Below are 25391 nucleotides of genomic sequence, written 5' to 3' on the forward strand. Positions count from 1 at the left end.
TTAATTGTATGCAGCTCATTTTACAACCACATATTTGTATTATCCCAATTTAATTAGCCTTCAAAGTTGAAGCAACTCACATCTTCTTCCTATAGTAGTTGCTGGTTTGTGTGGCTAATACTATTACTTTTTGTGCATACTTTTAATGTCTTGATGTGAATGAACACACTAGAGTGGAAATGGAAAATTATGAACTATCAGTTTTCTTTTTCTAGAAAGCCCACCATGACATCGCATGCACAGGAGTCGGGACCAGGACAAAATTCATCAAGCTAAACAAAGCAAAAAACTTGTAAGATTGAGCAATTAACTACTGAAACAATGGGGGATCGCGCCAACGGAGAAAGAGTAGACGTTCTTTACTTTTATTTATTGAAGAACACTTGAATGTTTTTACTTTAAGAATGTAAATGGTTCATTTATACAAGGAAACCATAACTTGTAGGTAGATGTAACAAGAGACTTTTGATCAGGGAGAAAAATGAAACTGAAGGTACAAAATTTAAGGTTTGACACCAGTACACATGCCATAGTACATAGGGTTCAATATAATGAATTATAGGTATAACATGTGGCAAAAATTGATGTTATGCAGATGACGAGTGAAGGAAGTAAAGTAATATTGAGCAGCCTACTCTCACCCAAGTACCCTGCCAGTGTTATAGTGGCATCAGCAATCACTCGAGCAATTGTCCCTGCTTCAGTTGATAACAATCCTCCATTGTATGTACCACGAGCAAGTCTCGATGACATAACCCGAGAGAGAAGTGACAGGTTGACACCTAGATTCACAGCCATTTTATAGCATGAACACACGCAACAGAAAAACGATAATATAGGGACTCGGGTTCAGGAAAATACACCAAACATAATATATATTTTTTGATAAGGGCTTGAAGTTTTTTAAGGCCACAATAGATGAGTTTTTTATAAGTGCCTCGATTCACCTAAATTATTTATTTAATTATAGATCTGACTGTACGCATGTGAATGTCAGAAGCGAAAAATTAATTAAGTATATAAGTTTTCTTAGTGCATCATATCAATCACTTAGAACAAGAAATGCATATTCAATCTATATGGTTAACATTATATAAGCAACCAAATAATAGATCTTACCCTCTAAAACTTCTGCAGAGACAAACATTATGAGTCCTGAAATTACATATTGTGGCACAGAATACGGCACAAAAATGTGGAAGCTCAGGATTATGCCAAGAAAGACCATAATCTCAGATGCCATTAAAATTTGCCTGCATGCAGATGATACCTTTGACACATTAGTTATTTCTTCTAATAAAGTTACCTACGCATATTACCATCATATTAAACTAGAATAGTGCTGTCTGGTATGAGTAAATTACCATAAATTTCAACCAGTGCATAACTTCATACTCAAGATGGATACATTTACAGAATATGCAAAGTGGGCAGTCACCTATTTAAATTAACTTAAGAGTAAAAATTAAAATTGACTCTTACAGTGCCAAGAAGCTGACAAACAACAAGGAAACCCTATCAAATAGTAAAATGGCTGACCAGGTATTACTAGCGATTCAGGTTTTACGACATTTTAGGCTAGCAATCTATTCTAGCCAGTAATTTTTTTTCCTTCACGACTTCGGTTTATCTAGACTAGGGGTGGCAATTTCGGGTTCTGGGTCGGGTTCGGGTCGGGTTGGATGTCCCTGATTTTTTTTAGGATGACCCGAACCCGGCCCGACCCAAAAGGGGTTCAAAAATTGTGACACGAACCCGACCTGTAGGTACCCGAGTAACCCGAAACTGACATGTTTAACCCGAAATAACCCGAAATTTAGAATTAACTGATAAAAAATAATTAAAAAGTTTTAATTTGAAACGTTAAAAAAATAAAATGTTATGCCAAATTAACATAGAAAATAGAAATATAATAAAACACAATATTACAAATGTGTTATAAAATATAACCCACCATGTATATACATATATAATATATTAATTATTTGTATACACAGGTCGAGTTCGGGTATTTCAGGTCAAGCCGAAAATGACCCGATTTTTTCGGGTAAATTTTTACCCAACCCGAACCGACCCGAAAGTCAAAAACTCCAACCCTAATTCGTACTTTTGCGGGTTGGGTTCGTGTCGAGTTTCGGGTCGTGTCTGATTCTAGACATTCTAAATTTGAGAAAAAAATTAAAAAATTATATTGCATCTTCCGCGGTCTTTGTATTTTCTAGTGAGAGGTTACACGAGGAGAGTAATTAAGGTTGGTGCAAACAACATATATTTTAATATACAATTTAAGTTTCATTTTTCTTTTAAATAGAAGAACCACACATGATTTCAAAAACTAGAAAAGGGCATAAAATTTGATGGAGCAGATTGTGATGTATTTGTTTCTCTAAAAAATACCTGTCTTCAAACATGTTGCTTATGTAGCTCCCAACAACGATGTTTACCGGAAGAACTGTTAATCCAAGGCATGCAAGAAATATTGCAACTTTGCTAGTAGACCAACTGAAGTAGTATGTGGTGATAACACTGGACTCGGAGAGTAAAATCTCCATCACATACTTAAGCATGAAGTATATCAACAATTGAACCTAACAAAACCACAGCATATTGTGTTAGAAGCCATATAAATTTGATAGTACTGTAGCAAATAGATGAGGATATGATAAATTGATAATTGCCATCACAGTTTGAATTTAAACAGTAAGATAGAATTACAAAATTCACGCCAGAGATAAAATTATAACTCTTTCAAATTAATAGACATTTCTTTGCAAGAATTGTGAAAATTTTAATTTTAAGGAGGCTAAATACCCATCCATGAGTAAAAGGCATTAGGTGGATAACAAGAACCTAATAAGTTTAAATATAAAGCTAAATCACTAACACAAACATGCACAGACAACTATGCTGAAGTCCAGATATAGAAGTGATATCTAAGAAACATACACACCTTTACCGAAGGAGTAAGTAATCTATATGCTGATCTCAAAGAATTGGCTGGCCTACGAGATTCCTCAGGAGCTTCTTCACTTGCATCACATTCTTCGTCTTCATCATCACCATCTTGTTGATTTTCCGCTGAACTCAAGAGCAATGGCTGAGCAAGACCCTTTTCGACCTCTTCACTATCTGTTGGACCTGCGGTAGTGATCCAACTCCCTTATTTATATCACCTATACGATACTACAGACGTTGGGATCTTTAACATATTGTGGTGAAATCTTTAGTATAACTTGATTACTCCCTCTGTCCGCTTTTACTAGTCTCCTATAAAGAATTACTTTTGTCCCATATTAATTGTCCTTTCCTACTATCAATACTAATTCATGAATGCCTTTCCAATATTAACCTTTCATTTGACTTTTCTTCACATTCATATTTAATTCGTGGAATAATTATGGGCAAGAATTGAAAACGGAATTTTCTTGATATGCATAAAACTTTCGAAGGTGACTTGTAAAAGGGGTCGGAGGGAAGACATACCTAAACAATGGTAATACCATGAGACCAACCAACACGATAAGTCCAAAATTGGACTATCTTAAGAGTATGCTAAGTTCTTTTTTATACATTTATCTCCCTTAGCTTTTAGGAGCCTGTAACCCCCATTAATTATTCGATTATTATTTGGGTTGTCACCGAAAGACATTATATATGTTGCATTATAAATTACACTAGATAGCAAGCTGAAATTGTGCACACACCAGCATTAACTTCTGCAGTATTATTCTCCTCAGTCGGGAAAGCAGGTTCTCTAAATGAAATCCACAGCCACACCAAATAAACCAACCATGCCACGGACATAACCCATCCAGGCAGTGTGTTTTTATTGATGGTGAGCTTGTAAAATCTGAAATCAATTTGAAGTAAACCAGCAAGTGCAGGGCCACATGCCATTCCAAGAGCACTCGCACTAACAAATCCTGCCGAAGCCTGCATTCGGATTTTGAGTGGTACACAGTCACTAATATACCGACGATTCACTGCTCTTGCAGAGCCAAACCTGAATTTACGGCAAATGAAAAACAAAAACAAGTGTTTAAAAGAAAATTCAGAAATAATAATCTGAACTGCACATGACGAGTGCAACCAGGTGCAATCAGTGTCAGGTAAGTAACAAGTAAGATAAGGGACATTTAGAGAGCATTACTTAGAAGCCTTAAACTGTTCTATGACACCAAACAGAATGTAATACTTTTAAACATTTACATTGTCTCCCAACAGCGGGATTTTGTTTATGCCAACAATAGGGTAAAATATCATATCATATTTATACACTATATACCAGCAAGACAAAAAACGTATCCAAAACATTGCTAAACTCGTCCTCTTTGCATTCGCCTGAGAATGCACGCAGCAGTAGTAGTGTGTGTGTGTGTGTGTGTGTGTGTGAGAGAGAGAGAGAGAGAGAGAGAGAGATGATTACCCACAACATAAACGACCAAGAATAAGAACTGCTATTGAGTTGAAATCATAAGCAAGAGCATACATGACATTTCCCACAAAAAGAACAATGCTGCTGAACACAAGGGGTCTAAAGTAAGATTTGTTAGACCAGGCACTGAAATAAACTGAAGAGAAGACTTGTGCAACAGCCATTGCACCAATTACAATACCACAGACTGTAGGTGCAGCACCCAAGCTCATTGAGTAGTCATCTGCTGTCGGAACGATTATATAAGTATTGACCATATAGAGAAATGTGTTGGCCAGATTCAGTAAAAGAGACATAAAATGATATCTATCATCGTCAACTTGATCCTCAGAAGGAGTAGGTAACTCCTCCTGTTGCATAATAAGAGCATGCTGACCCAAGAATTCTAAAAAGTTGGTTGAGTAGTTTAAACGGTCTGCTGCTGCTTTTATTGAGTCAACTACAGGATCCTGAATCAACTTTCTTAATTAGCAGATAATACAGTCACTTGTTGCTATTATACAAAGAAACAAATTTGTGGGACAATGATGAGAAGTACATAGGTTCGTATAGATGAATATAACCTGAAGGGGAAGGGTAGGCTGATCATATATAGATAAGTAGCTCCCTTGACGTTCCTGCAGATCTGAAAGATTGCGAGAAATGGCTCCTACGACTGCTCCTAATCCCTGCAAGTTTTACAGATTTTGAGGGTTTTTACTATATTTTATTGTCATGAAAGTCACAGTAGACGTAAATTTATTCAGTCCTTCAAATATATTCTATTGATGTATAAAGTACTTAGAAGAATATAAAAGTCCAAATAATACCAGGGGAGCTAAACAGGAAAACTAGACCACCAACAAGAACAGCCTAAGAGCTAACGAATTGGATTAATTACCACATGCTTAAACACTTGCTGAAGTTGCGAATAAGGATGATTGGCACGAGTTTTGACATAGTAATTGGTAAATTTGTAGCCGAACCGTTTGTCAAACTTTTTGAGGATCTTACGCAAGCCAATGGCATTTATCTCAACAAAAGAAAGAAGCTTTAGGAGATCCCTCCCCACATCCCTATATGCTTCTCGCAGTTCTGAAATATTGGATATAACTTCCTGCTGCTTTCCAAGTACAGCAATCCTATTTGCAAGTAGCCCTTGTTGTTCCAATAGAAAAAGTACAGTCGTTTCAATCTGCAACCAAAATAATCAAATCATAATAATAAAAATAACAAAACTTGACATGGATACAAAATCAGCACCAATATTAAACCATAAAAAACCTATGTAACTTAAATAATGAAGAACAAAGATCATTTTGTGCTGGCAGTACGGACCGTACCAACTTTGGGCTTCTATTATATACATTTCGGGTGTACATATTCAAACTCAACAAGGAAAGACAACCTTTAAAATAGCTATCATTAATCCATTTTTTTCATCATAGCTTTCTGTGCTTGCAAAAGAGCATTATTGACTTATAACAGTTCCTACTTTAAAAAATTTAAAATAAACACACTAAAAAAAACGGCTTAAAAAATCCATCTAACTGATAATTGGTTATATGTGTACTGAAATTTGGAAAATGTAAACTTATCGAGTCATCGTTGTAAATATACCTGGTTATCCAGCATTCTTGAGAAATCCTTGAGCACATGGCGACGATCAAGTGCTCCAATTTCAATTTGGCGGGAATAATGTTTGACTTTCTTCTTCATTAATTTGTAGTTGATGTAGTACCTGAAATGTACTGAACGTGTCACCATTTCACCACAGAAATTCACAAAGAGAATGTGCTGATATGATGTAATAAAAATGTACCAATTGTGCTTTAAAGGCATAGCAAGGTAAGCAAATAGTATATAAACTATATAGCCAATGGAATTAGTTTTCATTTCCGAGATACAGCATCATGACCAAAAACCTCTTCATCAATGTAGATGAATGAAACTCTGTTTCTTTTGCTAAAATAAAAGTATTTTATTTCTTTTACCAATAAAATGAATCATTGCCTCACCGATACGCAAAATGCACAAAAGTCAAGTACTACATAACATACCTTTGCCATTCTTGTATTTGTCTTTCCTTCAACTTTTTCCCAAAAGCAACCATATCTCACTGCATCAACGCAATCAGGAAGACAAAAAAATAGACACTTTAAGGAGAAATTCTCGTAAAATTACTTCATAAAAAGAATTCAATCATATAAAAATGGGAAAAAGAAAATTAGACGGAGATCTTTAAGCACACTGTAATGGGCAAAAAGTCAGATTGAAAATGTAAACTAACTTATACAGACTGCGTTACGCTTGTGTTAACATTACCAAAACAATCAACCAAATCTTATAACCATTATAAACTTCCAATTCTTCTTTCCACCCAAGTTGTGACACTCATGTTATCATTGTACCATATTTCTTCGTATATGCATTATGTTCAGTGATTGTGCCCATGTATATAGAACATCAAGTCCAAATTAACTACATTATACTCTGGACGAATTAACTACCCATGCTACCACCGAGACCAACATTTATTTCACCTAACGATAAACACAAACACTTAATACCCGTCTAGTTAAAGGGAAAGGAACAAAAACTAAACATGTTAGTACTATTTTGCGCTAAATATGTAAAATTTTCAATCCATTCATACTAATTCAAAGCTCAATCCCGCCAATTTAGGAATTACTAATTAGTTCTCATTCCTACTTCCCATCATTTTTTTCGAAAATCTCATCATTATAAATTTACAATCTTTCATTTCTCTTCACAATTTTTAATTCCAGCCAAAAGGGAATTCAACAATACATCCAATTATACATAAAACACAGGCAAAACAATAACAATAACTATTGAATTTTAAACAACGCACAAACACTAACAAAAAAGAGAGAGAAGAGATACAAGTAGTAAAAGTAGAACAAATACATACACAATCATACATGCATGTGTGTATTTGAATCAAAATAAGCAATGATCACACAATACCTCAAAACTGTGTGTGTGTGTGTATAATATATACACACAACTGTAGTCTCAGAGTCAGAGATATAAGAGGTTCAACAAAGACACATAAACTTGAAACTGGAGATTTAAGAAAGAAGTACAAGGACAGCAAGGACAGAGAGATTGAGATTCAGAGAATAATTAAAAATAATTGAATTGTCAGAAAAAAGAATTAAAGTAATAAAAATCTTAAAAGAAAATCTGGGTAAGTTTGGTAATAATTTAATAAGAAGATAAAATTAAAAAAACAGAAGTGTGGTCTTTGTCTGTGTACGTGTACATGGGTGTGTAATGGATCTAGACAAATATTCAATTAACACACATACTTGTCTTGTTCTGGATCAAAAAAAAATTGTATTATTAAATCAGCTGAGTGAAACTGTATGATTAGTTTGTAATGAAATTTTACTGATAGACTCTTTTGAATGAATTATTTACTGAATGAAAATTACTGTTTAATGACATTCATGTAGGCTTGCCTTGGTTTTGTTTGATAAATATGAGCAACTACAGATTAGAAATAATACATTAATAAATTTTATATCATCAGTCTGAAATGTATCTTTGAAATGTTGATAAAATAATTATTATTTACACGAGCCATGTCATTTAAAAATTCATTTTTGGGTCCCTAACCAATTTTATATCAACAATCTGAAATGTATATTTGAAAGACCATCAAGCTTTATATTTGAAGTTCATACATGATGTTCACAACCTACAATTCAACTAGTGGGAAGGTTATCTCGAAATCAACCCTTTAACCCAAACAGCTGCCTTTTCAGGCTCACTGACATTTACCAGCAAACCCGATTTCTGACACCTGTAATTTTCCGATATTTACCAAATATATATGATCCTTGACCTCAATCTGTACATTATATAAGTGTGACTGACTGATAGTATGTGTGCTGGAGACTTGAAGCATGAAACAAGCTATTGAAAAGTTGGGATTTCCTTTCAAGGTCTCTTTAGGTTACAACATAAATAACATAAACAAGAAATTGCTCTTGAAAGCGTCTCTTTGCTACTTCCACTAAATCTTGTCTGCATTTTTTACATCACGCAAACAACTTTCAGTGGAAGCAGCAAAAAGAAGCTTTAGAACATTCCTATTACAATGGCCGTGCTAAATGAAATGTAGTATCGTAGTCTAAACCAAACACTTCCTTTTTTTCTACATATGTCATTACAGTTTACACACTTGCTTTTTCTTGCTATCCAACATGATGTACCTCTCTTCCACTCAACCACCTTGATTGGTATTTTTCTGCTCTTTCAGAAGAAATCAGCTTGAGACCGTTGTGTATACATTTGTGATACGAAAAATCCTCGATACTGCCATCAGTTCTTTCCAAAAGAAAGCAGCGGCTAGTTGAACTTTTTGCGCTCAAACCAATCTGTTACAGGTGCAAAAATTAACCACCAATGAAATGATTGCTTAGCAGCTTCACAAACAAAAAAGAATCAGAAATCTAAGTTAACAAGTTACTGGAGTAAAAAGTTATTTCAAAGCACAAAAAGGATACGTGTACATGAATATTCAAAAAATGATACGAGGTACCCTGTGGAAGGGCTCTCACTCGAAGGATTAAAGGTACATAATGTGTGAAGGAGCACTGAATGTGCCAATTGAAACTAAGTTCCATTGAAAATACTGGAGTCTGGACAGAGTGTATATAGGAAGCAAAGATAATTTAAAGCTGTCTTTCTCCATGAAGTTGTGAATTAGTTAAGCACAAATTCCCCAGGTCCAGCCATCAAAATGAATAACAATTGCAATATGTTTGAACAATTATTTTTACACAACTGTGAATTTTTTTTTTTCAAATTCCTTTTCAACTTTGTAATTTTTAGTTACTACTTACTTTGATTTCTTTAAGCCCGCTTCCAATCTTTTCAGAAGATCGAGGGTGAAATAGTAGAGCCGCCACCACAATGCCCTCGTCCAACTCACTTAACTGTTGATTAATTTTGTACCTGCAATGACACTATAACTATTTAGCGGAAAATACATTATAAAAATCAAACTAAAAAAATCAAATATAATCATAATTGTTTACTAAAGCAAGCATCGTGTCCACTAATTGTTTGGGCATCTATGTAAGCTTATCATACATTATAGCGCAATGGTGCTTCAAAATACCACACATTGAAATTAACAATTATTACTCTGTGCCAATTTCAGTCCGGGAAATCGAACAGCCACAGAGAGAAGTAAGATAAATATTATACTGATGTAACATCACATTATGCTTTTATAAGACATGTACCCATCAGTTGAATTTAATCTGCTCAGTTGAATTTAATCTGCGATTTGTATATTTTGAGATGTGCCCAAAAATATATTTTCATATTTGAATCTTGCAATTTAATGGATCAGCTACCAAAACTCGTATATCCTGCAGAACTGTGGCATATATGCATTTTATTTTCAGGAGTTGTGAGCATTTTACTGGATATATTTAATGTAAATTTTAGGTGCCTCACAAGGCCATATTTGACTGGACCCCGAGGGAAGTGTGCAAATAGTACAGATGAAACATATTAAGCTAGTACTTAATATAATGTAGATTGACATATTCATCCAAGAGAATTGGAAATTTGGAATATCTGAATGATTATTGAAGAATCTAAAAAAACACTATAATAGGCAATTTTTGTAAAATAAAACAGAACAAACAAATACAGAAAGCATTCTACAGCTTATAACTTACTTGTGTAATATACTCCTCAGCTCTTTCGACATCAACAAAAAATGTGTTGCTTTGAAATCCTTTCTCACTAAATCGCTTTTCTTGGCAAGAGATTTGATTGACATATCGGTAAGTTTACGAGATACCTTAACTTTCCGGCCAGGAGCACAGGTTTGGCTACCCAACAAATTATAGATATCTTCAGGTTTACTCACTTCATGATCCTACAAGTTTATAAACAAAATTACCCCTGATCAAAAATAAGCTTTCTATATGCGGAACAAGAGACACCCAAAACTAGATATTGAAAATGGGAATTGCATTATGTAGACTATCAATCTATACCTCGAATGCAAATGTGCAAATGATGGATAAAAAAAAGTGTATTGTAAAACAACTTAGATATAAATATTTTTTTTCAATTATAATTTTATTTGTAAAAATTTTGATAAGTCAATCGAATTTAATGATAAATTTATAGATTATAATAATTCTTAAATCAAATATAAATTGTTCACAAATTTTAAATTTTAGATGAGTCGGATTTGTGATGACCAAATCATATTACCTTCTTTTAACAATATAAGTTAATGTTTGTACTTGTAAGCAATCGAACCCTAGTTTCTTCACTAAATACTACGGTTTCTAAAATTACTATTGTACCCAAGAAGACCACAACCTCATTTACTCCCCTTCCCTTGTGCCAATTACATAGGATATAATTATTATCTTTGATTTTTAATATTTTTCTTATGTTAATATTTGGTTAGTGTTGACCAAATCATTAGGAATTAGGATTAGTTTAGGATTAATATTTTTGGATGGTAATAGTTTAGGTTTTGGCTTTATATAAAGCATAAAGCACATTGTGATCATAGTTGTACATACTCCCTGTCACTCATTTATTTAGAGTTTTCTTTTTTATATCAAATTTAAACATTATATTTTTTATTTGAAAGAAAAAAAATTTGGCAACTACATTTTATAAGAGCCTTAAAGTGCATGTCTAGTGGGACGGAGGGAGTATGGAGTGGGTGAAGGACAAATTTAACCTATTTTTACACAAAATTGACAAAAATAACCAATTTCTGAAAAGTTGGTCAACTTTAGCCGATGGGATACCCAACTGTCAGTGGATACTCTCAGTGGATACTCCACTTTATACAAGATACCCAACTGGCAGTGGAGTATCCCATATATGAAATACCCAACTACAACTACCAGTGGAGTATCTTATACAAATTAGGATACCCAACTGACAGTGGAGTATTCAATCGGCCAAAATTGGCCACTTTTTTCAGAATGACTATTTTTGTTAAATTTTTTCAAAAATCGGCTATTTTTGTCATTTTTTCTATGGAGTTCACATTATATTCTTCTCTTTTTCTTCATCATGCTGTTATATACACATAAAAATCAACATAGTTTAAGGTCCAACAAATATAACCCAAAATAAAAATAAAACATAAAAGCCCCAACAAAGTAAGCATTTAAGGCTTCTAGCCACATTAAAACCGAAAAAAGAGCAAAAATTAACCCTATAATAAACACTCCATAGCCCTTTCAACCACACTAGTAAAGCTTTTATAATCATGTTCACGAATCAAATCTAAGATGACAACACTCTAATCAAAATCTGAGACAACACTCTGCTAAGTGGACCAATACCCCACTCAAGAGAAAACCCTCTTAAAACGGGAGAACTTTTTTAAAAATTAATTTTAAAACTGAAAAAAAGGTGTAAATGTTTGAAAAAATGACCAAAATACCTCTTTTAGATGTCCTTTTGCCCAAAATACCCACTAGATACTCCACCGATACTGGAGTATCTGGATAATACGCCAATTTCAATGGAGTATCAGGATGATACTCCTTTATCAGTAGAGTATCATGGCAGATACTCCTCTGTCAGTGGAGTATCAGTCCGGATACTCCTTTACCAGTGGAGTATCAGTCTTGATACTCCTTTCCCAGTGGAGTATCACTTTTAATTTTTTTAATAAAATATTTTTAAAAAATAAAATTAAAATTTTAAAATTTTAGATGATACTCCACTGATAAAGGAGTGTATGGGTGGATACTCCATTGACAAAGGAGTATATGGGTGGATACTCCACTGACAAAGGAGTATCATCCTGATACTCCCATGATACTCCCATGTCACTGGAGTATCCACCGGATACTCCACTGAAAATGGAGTATATGGTGGGTATTTTGGACAGCTTAAAATTCTGGTGGGTATTTTGGGCGATTATTATTTAAAAATGGTTATTTTGGTTTTTCACCCTAAATGTTTTTATTTTCGTGGTGATTTTATAAAGTTAATTACAAGTAACAAATTGTTTGAAAATTTTAAAAAAATCATAAAAACAAGTTTAGAATCTACTTTTGAATCTCCCGAATTTTAATAATCTATTTTTGAATCTCATCAATGTTGATTCGAATCTTGATTTTAAAAATTATGTAATGACTATTATAATGTTAATGAATATTTTAAAATCTTATAATGTTAAACTAAGCTAAAAAAATATTTCGAATCTCATTTTAAATCTAAGATTCTCCCGTTACCTTTGTAAAGGGTTCCCTCTAGAACCATATATATATATATATAAATTGTGTCCTTATATTTATCTCCAAAAGAAATAAGCAAGCTAGGTTTACAATGAATTGGCAAAAAAACAGTTCACAATCCCCAAAATGTCAATGGTAGTTGAACAATTATTAACATTTACTTACTATTTTATGTATACTCGGAAGGAATTTATTTCAATTAATTAATAATAGAAAAAATTAATGTATTAGATCTTCTTAATTATATGATCAGTACCATTAGATCCAAATGATAAAATAATACACTAGATCCAAATAATAAAATAATACACTTCCCCATTTCTTGAATTAGTACTTTAGTTGAATCAAATTCTCGAAACAACAAACATTTATATCATTATATATTCACTATCCAATTTCTCCTGCCAACAACAAAAATTTATATTATTTTATAGACACTGTCCAAGTTCTTGGTTCGAATCCCCCAACAACAATACACTATCCAAGTTCCTAGTTCCGATGTTCGAATCCCACCCACAACAAAAATGTATATTAATATTTATATTTATAAAGATGCAACCCAACGACAAACATTTAAACTATTATTTATAAGGATACAATTAAGCATAAATTCTATGTTAATTAATTTTAATATTTTATTTCTTCTATTAATATTATAAACAGTATAAAATAAAAAATATTAATGAAGACCCGCTAGTTGTAAAGCTAGTAGGATTAAAAGACAATACAGAATTATAGGGGAAAATGGTAGTATTAAAAGACAATACAGAAGTAAGGGTTTCACTTATTAGGTTTTAGATTGGGATTCTAACAGTTGAGAGGTAAATTCGTACTGAACTTCAGAGATAAAAGACAGCTGAACTTAACAATCTTTGTGAATAATGGTGCATAACTGTATTATTTTGAATTGCTTAAACATACAAACCTAAGCTGTAAAAACCACTAGATGCACTTAATTTTTAGTTTATTACGGGCTTCAACAAACAAAGAACCATGACAAACCTTCCCAGAGTATAAAATATCAAACTGTGCACCGGTCCCTAGAGAAGGAGAGTTTCCCCATGCCAATGAATCTATACTACCCTGTAGATTATCCAGTGTGCCCGTCTTCGCTGCATTAACAAAGCAATCCGCAGGACTCTGCAATACATTCAATAAGCCAAACAGGTCACTACCTATAATAATATAACTAAATACTATATTATAATTATATAACAATATAACCAAACTATCGTAGATAAGTTGAAATGAACTAACCGAAAAGCATGCTTGCATAAATGGTGAAGAAACTGATGTATGCTTCCTTTGTCGTGCCAGTCCATTTGCACTCAGAGCAACAAATTCCCCCGTAGATGAAAGGCAATCAGCAACAAGATACAAATGTTCAGGAAGTACAGCCCTTCCGGTATCTGATATTGCAGATGCCAATTTCTGCAAATAAATTGCACAAAAATTTTACCTGTCATATTCTTCCAACTTAAATTTAGGATCTATTCATGTCGCTAAACAGGCATTTAGGCTATAAAGATGAAAACTATTCCTTTACTGTAATTATATAACCTAGCCTACAGATGCAGCTTTAAACCAACATAATGTAAACTCACACTGATAAACTGCATTTTTGCAAAATCAATTCCAAGGGCAGAGGTTGCAGCCTGAATATCTTCGGGATAACTCCGACTCCAATCAATCATTTCCATCAGCTGGAGGCAGTCATTCATGAGGATAGTCCAAAATCTCGACCTGTCACAGCTGTCTGACATGAGAACTCGAATATAGAGCTCGCCAGATACACCCTTGTGCAAAGTTGATAAACTTGAAGAATCATTCCATAAGATATCCACCTTTTTCACATTCGAAGATCCTGAAAATGATCATATGTCACTAGAAAATTCAAAATTAAAGTAAACAACTACATACATTGAACATCAACAGAATGTTAACAGGGGAGGGTAATATTTAACTCTTAATGCAACTATCATGACCTTTTATGACGGTTTGAAGAAGGAACGGTATCACCATTTCTTCAAGTGTTTCCAGCTGTGTACTGCAGTTCTCGTTGTTTCCAACTATTCTAATGTTGATACAAATTGTGGAAATACCTTTCTCAGAACATTCACTGCTAAGCATATGGTGAAGTCAGAAGAAAAACGTCAAAGTTTCACACAAGCTTAATTAATGTAAACCAATGCCAAAAAAACAAAAGTGAATTAGTGTCCGAGTAATACTGTGTTGTATCTGAAATATATGTGGAAAGCGTTGGAAAACACACAAAAAGGGAAGTGTGACGATGTTTATACGACGAAGCGACTTAATATCTCAGATGGAAGGAGTATTAAACTGTAGCATATAAAGGTAGAGTTGCAGATGTCGGCAGTTTTGATCAACATGGTCAAGGCCTCAAGCAGATGCAAGAGGCTAAATTTTCCAAAATGAATATGTTAACCTGACTAAATCTACAAGTGACCTATAATTATCAAACTACCAGAACTTTCTATCCAAATGTACTTATCTAGTAAAGAATATATCTCTTATATTCATCATACCTATCAATTAGTACATCTGCTTACTACTCACTACAATAAAATGAGTATCAGCTTGAATGTGAATTACTTAGCTTCAGAATCAGATTAAACAATGACATACTTGGATTTCAAGTATAGTACTGAAGAATACTAAATCCAAAATGGGCCTAATTTCACTACCTAGCCTCTTGTCTATTAATAATAATAGGAACGGGTACAAAACAACAGACTCCTAAGAATGAGATGTCTTACTTGCATGTAATCTGCATATCTGGAATTTGCACCTTCGATTTCACTAGAGTGGAATTACACTTCATGTAGAGTGCTTTAATGACAGATTGGACTTCAATTTGTTTTCTCTTTGCCATTTCCTACAAGAACAAAAGTTAAGGCAAGTACTTAAATTAATAAAAAACATATATTATACTATATTCGGATGGTCCTACCTTGTTTATATGGAAATGGCAAACCCATGGGCTACCATGAGATTCACTACAAGTCTTCGGGGAGAACCTAAAAAAAAGTCATATATTTCAAGATAAAAGAAGATTCTACATAACCCAAAATGAAAGGAAAAGCAGGGCAGCCATGCTTAAAAACAAAATGAACCTTTACATTATCATGACAGTAGAAACTATGTTTATAAATTGTAGTCTCTCCAAACGACTCTTAACCTCCAAGGCTGCATATTCAAAACCATGGGTCCATCTTCCGAGTTTTTTTGAAAAGAATAAAGAAGCTGTTTTTTTCACCTTATTGCTACCACATTCTAAAATTTCCTGCAGGATCAAATTGGAATTTTGATAAGACTTTGCAAGGTGCACACGAATCATAGAATATTAACTGCAATTATAGCTCAGCACTTCTCAAACATTTTTGTCATAAGATAAGGCAGATGCAGCAGATCAGCTTAAAGAACCCTGATATTCCAACAATACAGAAGTATTTAAATCAAGTAAAGTGGGATATGGTGAAATGAATAACAAGGTGTACCATGCAGCAAGACTACACAAGAATAAAGCCGATAACTTAACAACCCAGTCAGTCTTTTTGATAACTGGAAGAACATAAGATTGTACCTTTCATACTTCCAATATAAAGGCTTTAAGCAACAACAGAAGCTAGTGCCTCTTATCTAACAACAGAGAAAACTAATAAATCAAAGAAATTTATCCAGTCTCTCTCGATAACGATGAATAAACTGGTAAACGTTGCTAAATAGAAATTGAACAGCCAACCCTGCCAAAAAACTCAACATGCATCTTGTATGTATTATATGTTTCCCCTTCAACCTTCAACCTGGGTCTTTTTTCTAATTAATGTCATTGTTTATCAACAAAAGCTGACATATTCACAAACAACTAAGTACAACCATGTTTACTCAACCAGCACTGTTAATCTGCCATAACACCTGCCTAATTTTTCTGTTACCATATATAGCATTAACAAAAAATTCATAATGCTTTGATGTGCATTAAATAATACATATATACATACATACATATATATATATGAATGTATATATATAGCAAAAAAATACATAAATACATGAACTCATACAGACACATCTATAGACAGAGAGCGAGAGAGGGAAAGAACCTTCAAATTAAGCAAGGGTGAGGTTTCAAGTGCACTAATTGGCAGGTCCAGAGCACTATATGCCGCCTCAGAAATTGCGCAAGCTGCCCACGAACCCACAGGTTGGCCACCCGTTGTGCAAGCGCCATCCATAACCAACTCATCAGGAATAATTTTTGGAGAAGTCGGGCTAATATTATATGAAAATTGAACGACTTGGTTGCCATAGGCATTTCTCACTGTCCCATCATACCCCGTGCACAAGTCACGCATAAAAAACATTATCCTTCGAGTCAACGTACCAGATATATCTGCATGACCACCAAAAGAACTATCTCGGGTTGTCAATGAGTGAACAAAACACTCCAGCGGGTTCAATCCCGAAAGAAAAGAACTTTGGACCACTGCATAAGGAATGTATGACTTGGATATATTTGAAGGATCATCAGTTAGATCAAGCGAGTCCAGTTCCTTCTGACTATTCCATGCGCCACAAGAAAGTTGCCGGGGTATTTTGAAAGAAAGTGGTACCAATGAATGCTGCAAACCAAGGCACAATGCATGCTGGACAGCTCGAGTAAGGTTACTCTTCTTGCTTCCTGCTTTAAACATGGATAAAAAAGAATTGTCTTCACTTGCGTACTGGTAAAATAGGTTCTGAATATCCCTAAACACCTGCTTGAATGCAGAAACAGAGACTTGAATGAGAGCAGCTGACTTCTGTCGATCACAAACCATGGGCTCAACTCCAAAATCTTTAGCAGTTTCACCATCTTCATGGCTTCCAACAAGGAAATCCAGATTTGAATCTACCATCAATAATTTTACACAAGATATATGCTCAGCCTCTCGCAAAGCACAAGAAACTTCATCAATCATATTCTTCCGGGAGTGTAAATCATAAGAGAGGTACATGTCAGCCAGTGAAACACTCAGTCCCCGCATAAACAACCATTCAGAGAGAACTCCCTGAGCAGCATGTAGGAAGTCAAGAAACTCCCCCTGGCAGTGACTTATTAGGCTATAGAAAAGGTTTCCCTTGGTATCACGTAGCCAAGACGATGTACTTCGGGAAGCTATGAGTTCCCCTTTCATTATTTGGACAGCGTTTGAGGGACAATTATAATTAAAATCTTGAGGAAGGAGTAGGCTGAATAACTGTTTGCCTGTCCACAAGAAAGTATCTGACGAAGCAGAATTGGAACAATTCATACGTGAAGATGCCTTGATGATGGAAGGAGACTGCAGCGGACGAGATTGTGTACAAAACATTTGAAGCTGCTGCATTTGAGAACAGTTCAAAAGCACATCATCTTCTATAACCAACTGAGCAGCAGTTAAACTATCCTGAGTAAGTGATAAAAGATTCTGACCATTTTGAATATTGATTAACTGCTTGTTCAAAGCAACCAGCTCCTGGAGCTCTACTCTGGAGTCAACAGATTGTGGAACAAAACCATGATAACAGTCACCATCGAAATCCCCACGAAAAGGGGAGCAAATTAATGGATTGAGGGAGAGGATGGAATTTGTCGGAAGAATTTTAACAGATAAAGCAATTAGTGAATGAGAATGGATTGAAGGTGGCCTATTTATTAAAACAATATCTCCATCACGGAGAGGTCTGTGTACAGTGTCCCCAATCCTCAACTTATCATCCTTTATAGTGACACGAACCAGCCTACCTTCTCGACGAACAAAAGTTTCCCGTTTTGTCAAAATCTTTAAAGCCAAACTTTCCCAATTTTGTGAATTTAGCTTCTCGGATATTTTCATTTCCTCTGCAATATGAAAAGGAACACCAATTTCATCCACTTTTATACTCGGATCGCCCACTACGACCATGCGGAAAGTATGATCAGATCGTTTCCCCAAAATTATTTCTTTGATGAACTTCAGACCAGACAACTTGGGAGCAGCATCTTCATTTTGATTAAACATCATAGGACTATTACCTTTAGTTGACGTTTTCTCTGATCTTAGCTGAGGTACAAAGTTTATTAATATAGGCACATGTGTGTATAAGAAAGTATAGGTAAAAGAAAGGATGATCCATTACTTGCCTTGGACATTTTTAGACATTCCAGGAGACGAGCACTCAACTCATTAGCTGAACCTTCAAAATTAACCAGCTTTCTGTAAGACCTAGTGCGTTCATCCTGAAAATTTTGACCAGTCAAGTAGTGTGCGCAAAAGATGGTAGAAATTTAAACAATTTTTATACAAAATATAATAATTGATTTACTCACAAATCTCATTTGCTGTCCGAATTCATTCACGCGATGGGAATTAGGAGTAACAGGAAAATTGTTCATAAAGATCAAATCTTTTTTGTCTTTAACAAATTCTATCACAAACTTTGGATCAATTTGTGTCAGCAACCCATGCACCTAAATATTATGATGTAAAGACTAGTCAACCCATATATAAAAATGTACAAGAAAAAAAAAAAGCTTCAAAGCCCTTATAATAATGTAAATATTTAGAGTAACGGATCACATAAAGGTAAAAGCTCAGATGGGAACATATCCACTAGTCTTCGTAAAAGAAAAAAAAACATGTTATTACATGTTCCAGATGTAAGGATATATTTCATGGTATAGAAGGACATACTTTTACCAATCCGACTAGTCAGTGCATTCTTACTCACGGGATCATAGCAGAATCCAGAAGATTGATACTAAATCCTCGTTTCAGGGGTCAATGGATGGGTTAAGCCAGTGAAATTCTGAAAGTTTTGGGGGATAGATCAAATAGTTTACTAACCCTAACTGGCTGGTGTAAGTCCCAAGGAAGAAAACTTTTGAGTACAAACTCTTTTAAAGAGAGTTGTAAAGTTGACTCATAAACTTTGAGTATAAATTCAAAGCACAAGGTTATTATCTAAGAAAGAGATCTCAGATGAATCATTCTAGTTTCAGTTAATATTAAAACTTCTAAATTCCAGGTCATACTAAATAGTAAAAATAGTAAACAGGAGCTTTCAGCATGCTTCGTTGGAGCTGATGTATTTGTTGGTTATAAGGGGAAAAAAAAGCCTGTTAGCTTGGCTTACGAGTCATATAACATCTAGTGTGCAATCTGACAACACTTTCTTCACTGATAATACTGATATGAATAATACTCTAGAGAGGACGCATCTTTGTTCATTCCCGCTAGCTTTGTCTTCCGATATTTCCTCCTCCCGTACCATTACAAATATTTGATAATCTTTACAGGCACTGCTCTAATTTTTAATTTTTAGAAAGCCAACAGGTGCTTATGGAAAGCAAGAACAAATACCATCAGTAGTACTACAACAAAATATGATTCATGATTGACCAAACACTGGTGACGCTTTTTTTCCTAAGTTACACCAATAATACTTGCAGTTTCAAAAAGTTACAGGGACTAATGGTAAGAACTACAGATGGGAAAGATTTCATAAATAAAAATATGCTGATGAAATATTAGTAGAACTAGTAATAGTAGTAGTAGAAGAAAAAACCTGGAAATGTGATAGAATTCTTTCATTAGGTTTTAATGCATTTCCTTCTTGTTGTGCATCTTTTGGAAGGAAATTCCAATAATCGGAAGCTATACCTTCAGTTCTCGAAAAATCTCGTTCACTTATTTTTGCAAGAATGGCTGTGGTTCCAAATATTTCTTTGCTCGAAACTTTAAAAATCGTTCTCGGATATTCATCTTTCGAACGTCCCTGTTATTAGATATAGCATTCCATCATAAAAATTAACAGATACATGGAAACAGTACAAAACATGGCTACAGCTTACATCACAATATTTGCAACGCTCTTGCTGCTTATGAGTTGATGGTGAGCCAGTACTCTGCTAAATACAAGTAGCAAAGGATCAGTGTCATTGGTAAACTCTAAATTTAGATATTTACATAAATATTGTTTAGTAACCAGTCCGTCTAAAACCCTAAGGTGATAGAGGAAGTCCCGAACATGATCTTATACTCATTAACACTCCCCCTCAATCGTACGATACTTTTCGCTACGATTGACAACAACAAATATAACCAATGTACCATGTTAAGTAACCAGTCCGTCTAAAATCTTAAGGTGATAGAGAAAGACCTGAACATAACTTATACTCATTAACAAATATAAATATATATAGGCAAATTTTCTAAGTAGACCACTTAAACCTTAGAACGTTGCAGTATATAGTGCAGTACAAATGTATTTTGGACATATAATATTGCAAGATATTATACTGCAATACAAAGTATGATTTGCAGTACAATACAAGTGGTTTAAGTTCTAAGATTTAAGTGGTCTACATAGAATACAACTCTCTCTATATATAAGATCTTATTTTACCATTGGAGATGCTAAAAATAACAGATAAAAAGCAAATGAATTCTGGTAACTTCTTTGAACAAAATTTCTTGTATTATCCCATGAAATTCAACACATCACATTAGTGGTATACCAAATTTACAACTTTCAAATTCCGGCCTTCGATGTTTACATATAATCAGGTGCAAGGGCATGTCTAATGTCACTATAAAGTTACCGGCTTAAGCTTCAAATTCAACGAATTTCATACTTGAAGTTTTCTGATTTAAACATATGCTCGTCATTTACATATTATTACCCAAAATAATAGCATTTATATTGGTATTATATAAAGAAAGGGAGAAAAGGAAGCGTTTTTTTTAAAACAGAGTAACAAAGTGGGCTCATTTCCTGTGGGAGAAGTGTTTGTACTTTTAAATAAGCCGAGAGAAATACCTAAAGCAGGAAGCCAGGGAAGAAATGTAAAACAGCGTGGTAAAACTGTAAATGTGTCCTAAACATTACTGCCCAAAATTAATATCATTGTTACTAAGCTAGTTGAAAATTTAGTTGACTGATTGTTCAAAAGCAAAGCTCAATAGGAGCATCGTGATGCAGCAAACAGACATGGACGAAAACAGTTTATTAAAGTCACCGCAAAAGGGCCTAGTACCTGACCTTGGCCCTACTCCGTTCAGATTTACAATTTACACAGAATTTATTCAAAATTTTTGCCACATCTGATATCAAGTACGGGTGGAGAATTGTGTACGGAAATTTGATATACCCAAAGTGACCTGCAAATGTTTATAAATCGTACTGAACATCACATCAAAACTCAATAATTATGTGGAGGACCATGACTTAATGTAAAATATTATTTTCTAATTGTACCTTCACAGGTTTTCACATCTTTGGCATCGCATGTTAGACACTGAGAAGAAGTTGGATTAGGAACTCCAAGCATTGGATGTACCACGTCATTGGGTACTTCAATTTCTTTCACTGATATTTTCTCCTGGATAAGATTGAGTCGGAAAAAAAAGGAATGGGAAACAATAAAGATATACCACGGATTAGTAGAAGTTCATGAAATTAGCCACAAATAGATGCTGCATCATACAAAGAAGGAGACGCGATGACATCAGCAACTGATAGAGCACCAAAACTAAAATGAATTGAGATAATGCATGCAGCGAAATAGGTTTGCAAAACTTTTCGGGTTGGTTGGAACTTTATCACATAGCAATCTATGTCTGCAAGAATGGTCACTATATTCTCTTCAGCTAACCATGCCAAAATCGCAGGAATGACTTGATCTCATCAACAAAAGCCTTTTCAAATATTCTAGCATGTAAACCAAAAAATTAAAAATTCAGGGATAGCCTTGTGGAAAGGCCTCATCCGAGATCCCTTCCTCCCATAATAAGGTCATGGACTGAAAATTCACACCCCTTGAAGGCTTGAATTAAAACAAATCATGTAAAAATTCCAAAAATTGTAGAATTCTACTATTTCAATTATAAAACTACCAACTACAGCATCTGTCCTTTTAATAAAATATTGTTGTTGTAAAAGACATCCAAAGAGCATACTGGATAATACAAAGGAGAGGAGAAAAAGAAGCTTATATACATACCACTATACAAACATATCTATGTTATTGACATCACTTGACCTTTATTGATTAAAATAACTTATTTAAAGGCCATCGGCATAAACAAATACTTTTTCTTCAATCTCGATAGATAGAACTACTAACTACAGCATCTGTCTTGTGAGATATTGTTACGATAGCAAACATTCCAAGAGCATGATGTTCAACAAAAAGTATAGTAAATAAAAAAACACATAAACATATGACCGTACAACCATATCTATATTATTGACATCATCACATCACTAAAGCTGCACTGATCAGAATAACTCAAGTAGGCCATCTGCATCTCGAAATACTCCCTCTAGTCCTTTACATATACAAAATTTAAGGATATGTTTTTTTTCATAACCAAATACAAATGGAGCGCAGTGACTTCTCTTTTTAGTGCTTTCTCCCAAACCTTTAGTTTTGAAATAATTGGTCTTCTGACACAATAATAGCATATCAGCATTTTTTTTTTGTGGAGTTGATTTTTATAAGAATACATATCATAGATCAACTGAGACACTCTAGGACATGTTCATAGTTTGAAGCTACAAAATTGTGTGAAAATGCAATTAAAAATCAGCAGTGAGTTCGTCAAAAAATAAAGAAATTAACAGTGAGTGTATAGACCAATGTGAGCAAATGTCATGGTTATGTAAAACCTTTGCAAGAGTAAGGAAGCTTATTATTATCAGCGTAGTATATGTGCAACACTGAACAAGGTATAAGTTCTTGAGGGAATCTTTTGTCCCTGCATATTCAGAAAAATCAAAAAATACAGAATGGAGTACTTACTGCATCTTCCTCTGTCAAAATATCAAACTTAATGCCACTCAAGAACCCCGTTGGTACGAGTTGCTCTGCATGGTCATAATCCATTGAAACTTGGAGCTACAGTCTCCTAAAGATAATAATGTTAAAAAATTTAAACAATGCAATTTATATATTACGGCAAGAAACAATAAGATACTACAGTCATAATGTGCAGAAATTTCTGTGACGTCTACTGGTTTACTAGATGTGAAAGCTACCCCTCTTTATTTGAAAGCAAGGGGTCGAGGGTTTGTAAGGTCTGTGTAATTTATATAAATTTCTGCTATTGGCCATCACCAAAAATAGTGTTCGATTTGGTACTTCTACACTAAAAACAAGTTCATGGTTTATGGACTATGTATTTCATGTGATCATCATCACTGGCAGCACTGCCTTAGTGTGTGACATGCTAACTAGAAATCGACACATGTTTAAAAGTCTAGCAAAGATCAATACTAGCTATTTCATCTTTAAACTACATATCCAGCAATGTTCTGCTACATGAAATTAAAAGATACTCGCTTGCCGACTTTAAACAGTTGCCTAAATAATTCATTCCGTCTAGTTTATGTTATCAAACAAAAACCATACATAATGTAACCAAACATTTGATTTTCTGTGGAAAGTTCAGTTCCCACTTATCATCATTCAACATAACATCGCTAATAATCAAACTTTTACGAACTTAGGGAAAGTTGCCACAGTTCCATTTCACCACTAGCAAGGTTGTTCATGGACTCATGGGCATGAATCTTCGCTTCCCATCTCTAAAACTACCGAAAAATGATAACCTCAAAATTCAAGCTTTGACAAAGTTTGATGATCAAACATGCTATCAAATTACTAAACTCTAAAGCAAAATGATCAAATTGGATCCTAAGCTAGGACAAGAAAATATCATGCACCAAAACCCCAAGAATCAAGAACTTATAAACCCCAAAACACCTCCAAACCCACATTACAAAAACCCTCAAAGTTTCAATCTTTACACACAAGATGATCAAGAAATGCAAAATCAGCAAAACCCCATCAAACAAAACACAAAACCCACAATGATCATGCAGAAAAAATCACACACATTTATCACAATCAAGAATCAAACAAATCATGGGCATTCAAGAAAAAATAACAAGTAAATGTACTGATAAAAAAGATACTTACTTTGCCCACAAATTAATGGAGCAGAAGCAGCAGAGGAAAGAGCAGAAAAGTTGTTTATTTGAGCACATATACTAAATTCAGTATTAAAAGATTTAATACAACCACCTGCTAACAATGGAATTTTTTTTTTTTTAAAAAAAGAGTAATGTTTCTTGAAGAACGAGTCCTAGAAAAATCAACAGTCAGTTGCTTTTTGTATATGGCGCTCGTGTAGCTGACAAATGCACATATGTACACATGTATATTACTGTATGATCTTCATATTGAAATTAACTTATTGTTTAAAACTTTGATTTTGTATAATAAAGTGAAAATTACTTATTTTTTTTCAAATAATAAAAATTTAGATTTGATCAAATCAGGACAAATCTGTTAATTTTTCTTAATGGAGTATACTAATAACTTGAAATCATTATCAAACATGTTAGAAAATTTATTAGAAGATATTAAATGTTTACACATTGGATAAATATTCTAAGATAAACATCTTGTCTAGTTTATTGTAAGAAAATAATTAAAAATTAAAATAATTTTGAACATTTATTTTAGGTTTCTAAAAAAATCTTAACTCAGCACATTACTTTAGTTGTAATAATAGGAGCCCGTAGGGATGTCCTATATATAGCATGGGTATCAGTTCCAATTGAAACTGATGGCCTGTTTAGGCAGAATGGACCCCACTTTCACTTTATGA

The 25391-nt window shown here is 34.1% G+C and overlaps 2 protein-coding genes across 9 annotated transcripts; both read right to left on the reverse strand.

Moving 5' to 3' along the window:
• Nucleotides 1–390: 390 nt before the first annotated feature.
• LOC141667289 (SPX domain-containing membrane protein At4g22990-like) lies at nt 391–7589 on the reverse strand. The gene is made up of 11 exons (XM_074473716.1): nt 7406–7589; nt 6475–6533; nt 6035–6155; nt 5316–5609; nt 4999–5103; nt 4427–4884; nt 3705–4003; nt 2951–3138; nt 2398–2588; nt 1120–1253; nt 391–782 (listed from the first exon to the last, which is right to left on the reverse strand). Exons 2-11 carry the CDS (start codon nt 6525–6527, stop codon nt 544–546), a joined length of 2082 nt encoding a protein of 693 aa, XP_074329817.1. The 5' UTR covers nt 6528–6533; nt 7406–7589; the 3' UTR covers nt 391–543.
• A 764-nt stretch (nt 7590–8353) lies between these two features.
• LOC141668269 (DNA-directed RNA polymerase IV subunit 1) lies at nt 8354–24837 on the reverse strand. 8 transcript variants are annotated; one of them, XM_074475070.1, is made up of 19 exons: nt 24698–24837; nt 23519–23624; nt 21973–22096; nt 21757–21875; nt 20567–20620; nt 20281–20490; nt 19043–19183; nt 18857–18952; nt 16815–18776; nt 15831–15994; nt 15662–15728; nt 15468–15586; nt 14676–14809; nt 14295–14554; nt 13948–14121; nt 13693–13830; nt 10141–10343; nt 9292–9403; nt 8354–8823 (listed from the first exon to the last, which is right to left on the reverse strand). In XM_074475070.1, the coding sequence occupies exons 2-19, from the start codon at nt 23600–23602 to the stop codon at nt 8641–8643; spliced, it is 4344 nt and encodes a 1447-aa protein (XP_074331171.1). In that variant the 5' UTR covers nt 23603–23624; nt 24698–24837; the 3' UTR covers nt 8354–8640. The 8 variants fall into 8 exon arrangements, with proteins under 8 accessions (XP_074331171.1, XP_074331169.1, XP_074331170.1 ...); XM_074475068.1 differs by having other exon boundaries at nt 14676–14812; XM_074475069.1 differs by having other exon boundaries at nt 14676–14812; nt 23519–23621; nt 24698–24719.
• Between the last annotated feature and the right edge of the window lie 554 nt (nt 24838–25391).

Source organism: Apium graveolens, chromosome 6, assembly GCF_009905375.1.
Source record: "Apium graveolens cultivar Ventura chromosome 6, ASM990537v1, whole genome shotgun sequence".
NCBI classification, from domain to species: domain Eukaryota; kingdom Viridiplantae; phylum Streptophyta; class Magnoliopsida; order Apiales; family Apiaceae; genus Apium; species Apium graveolens.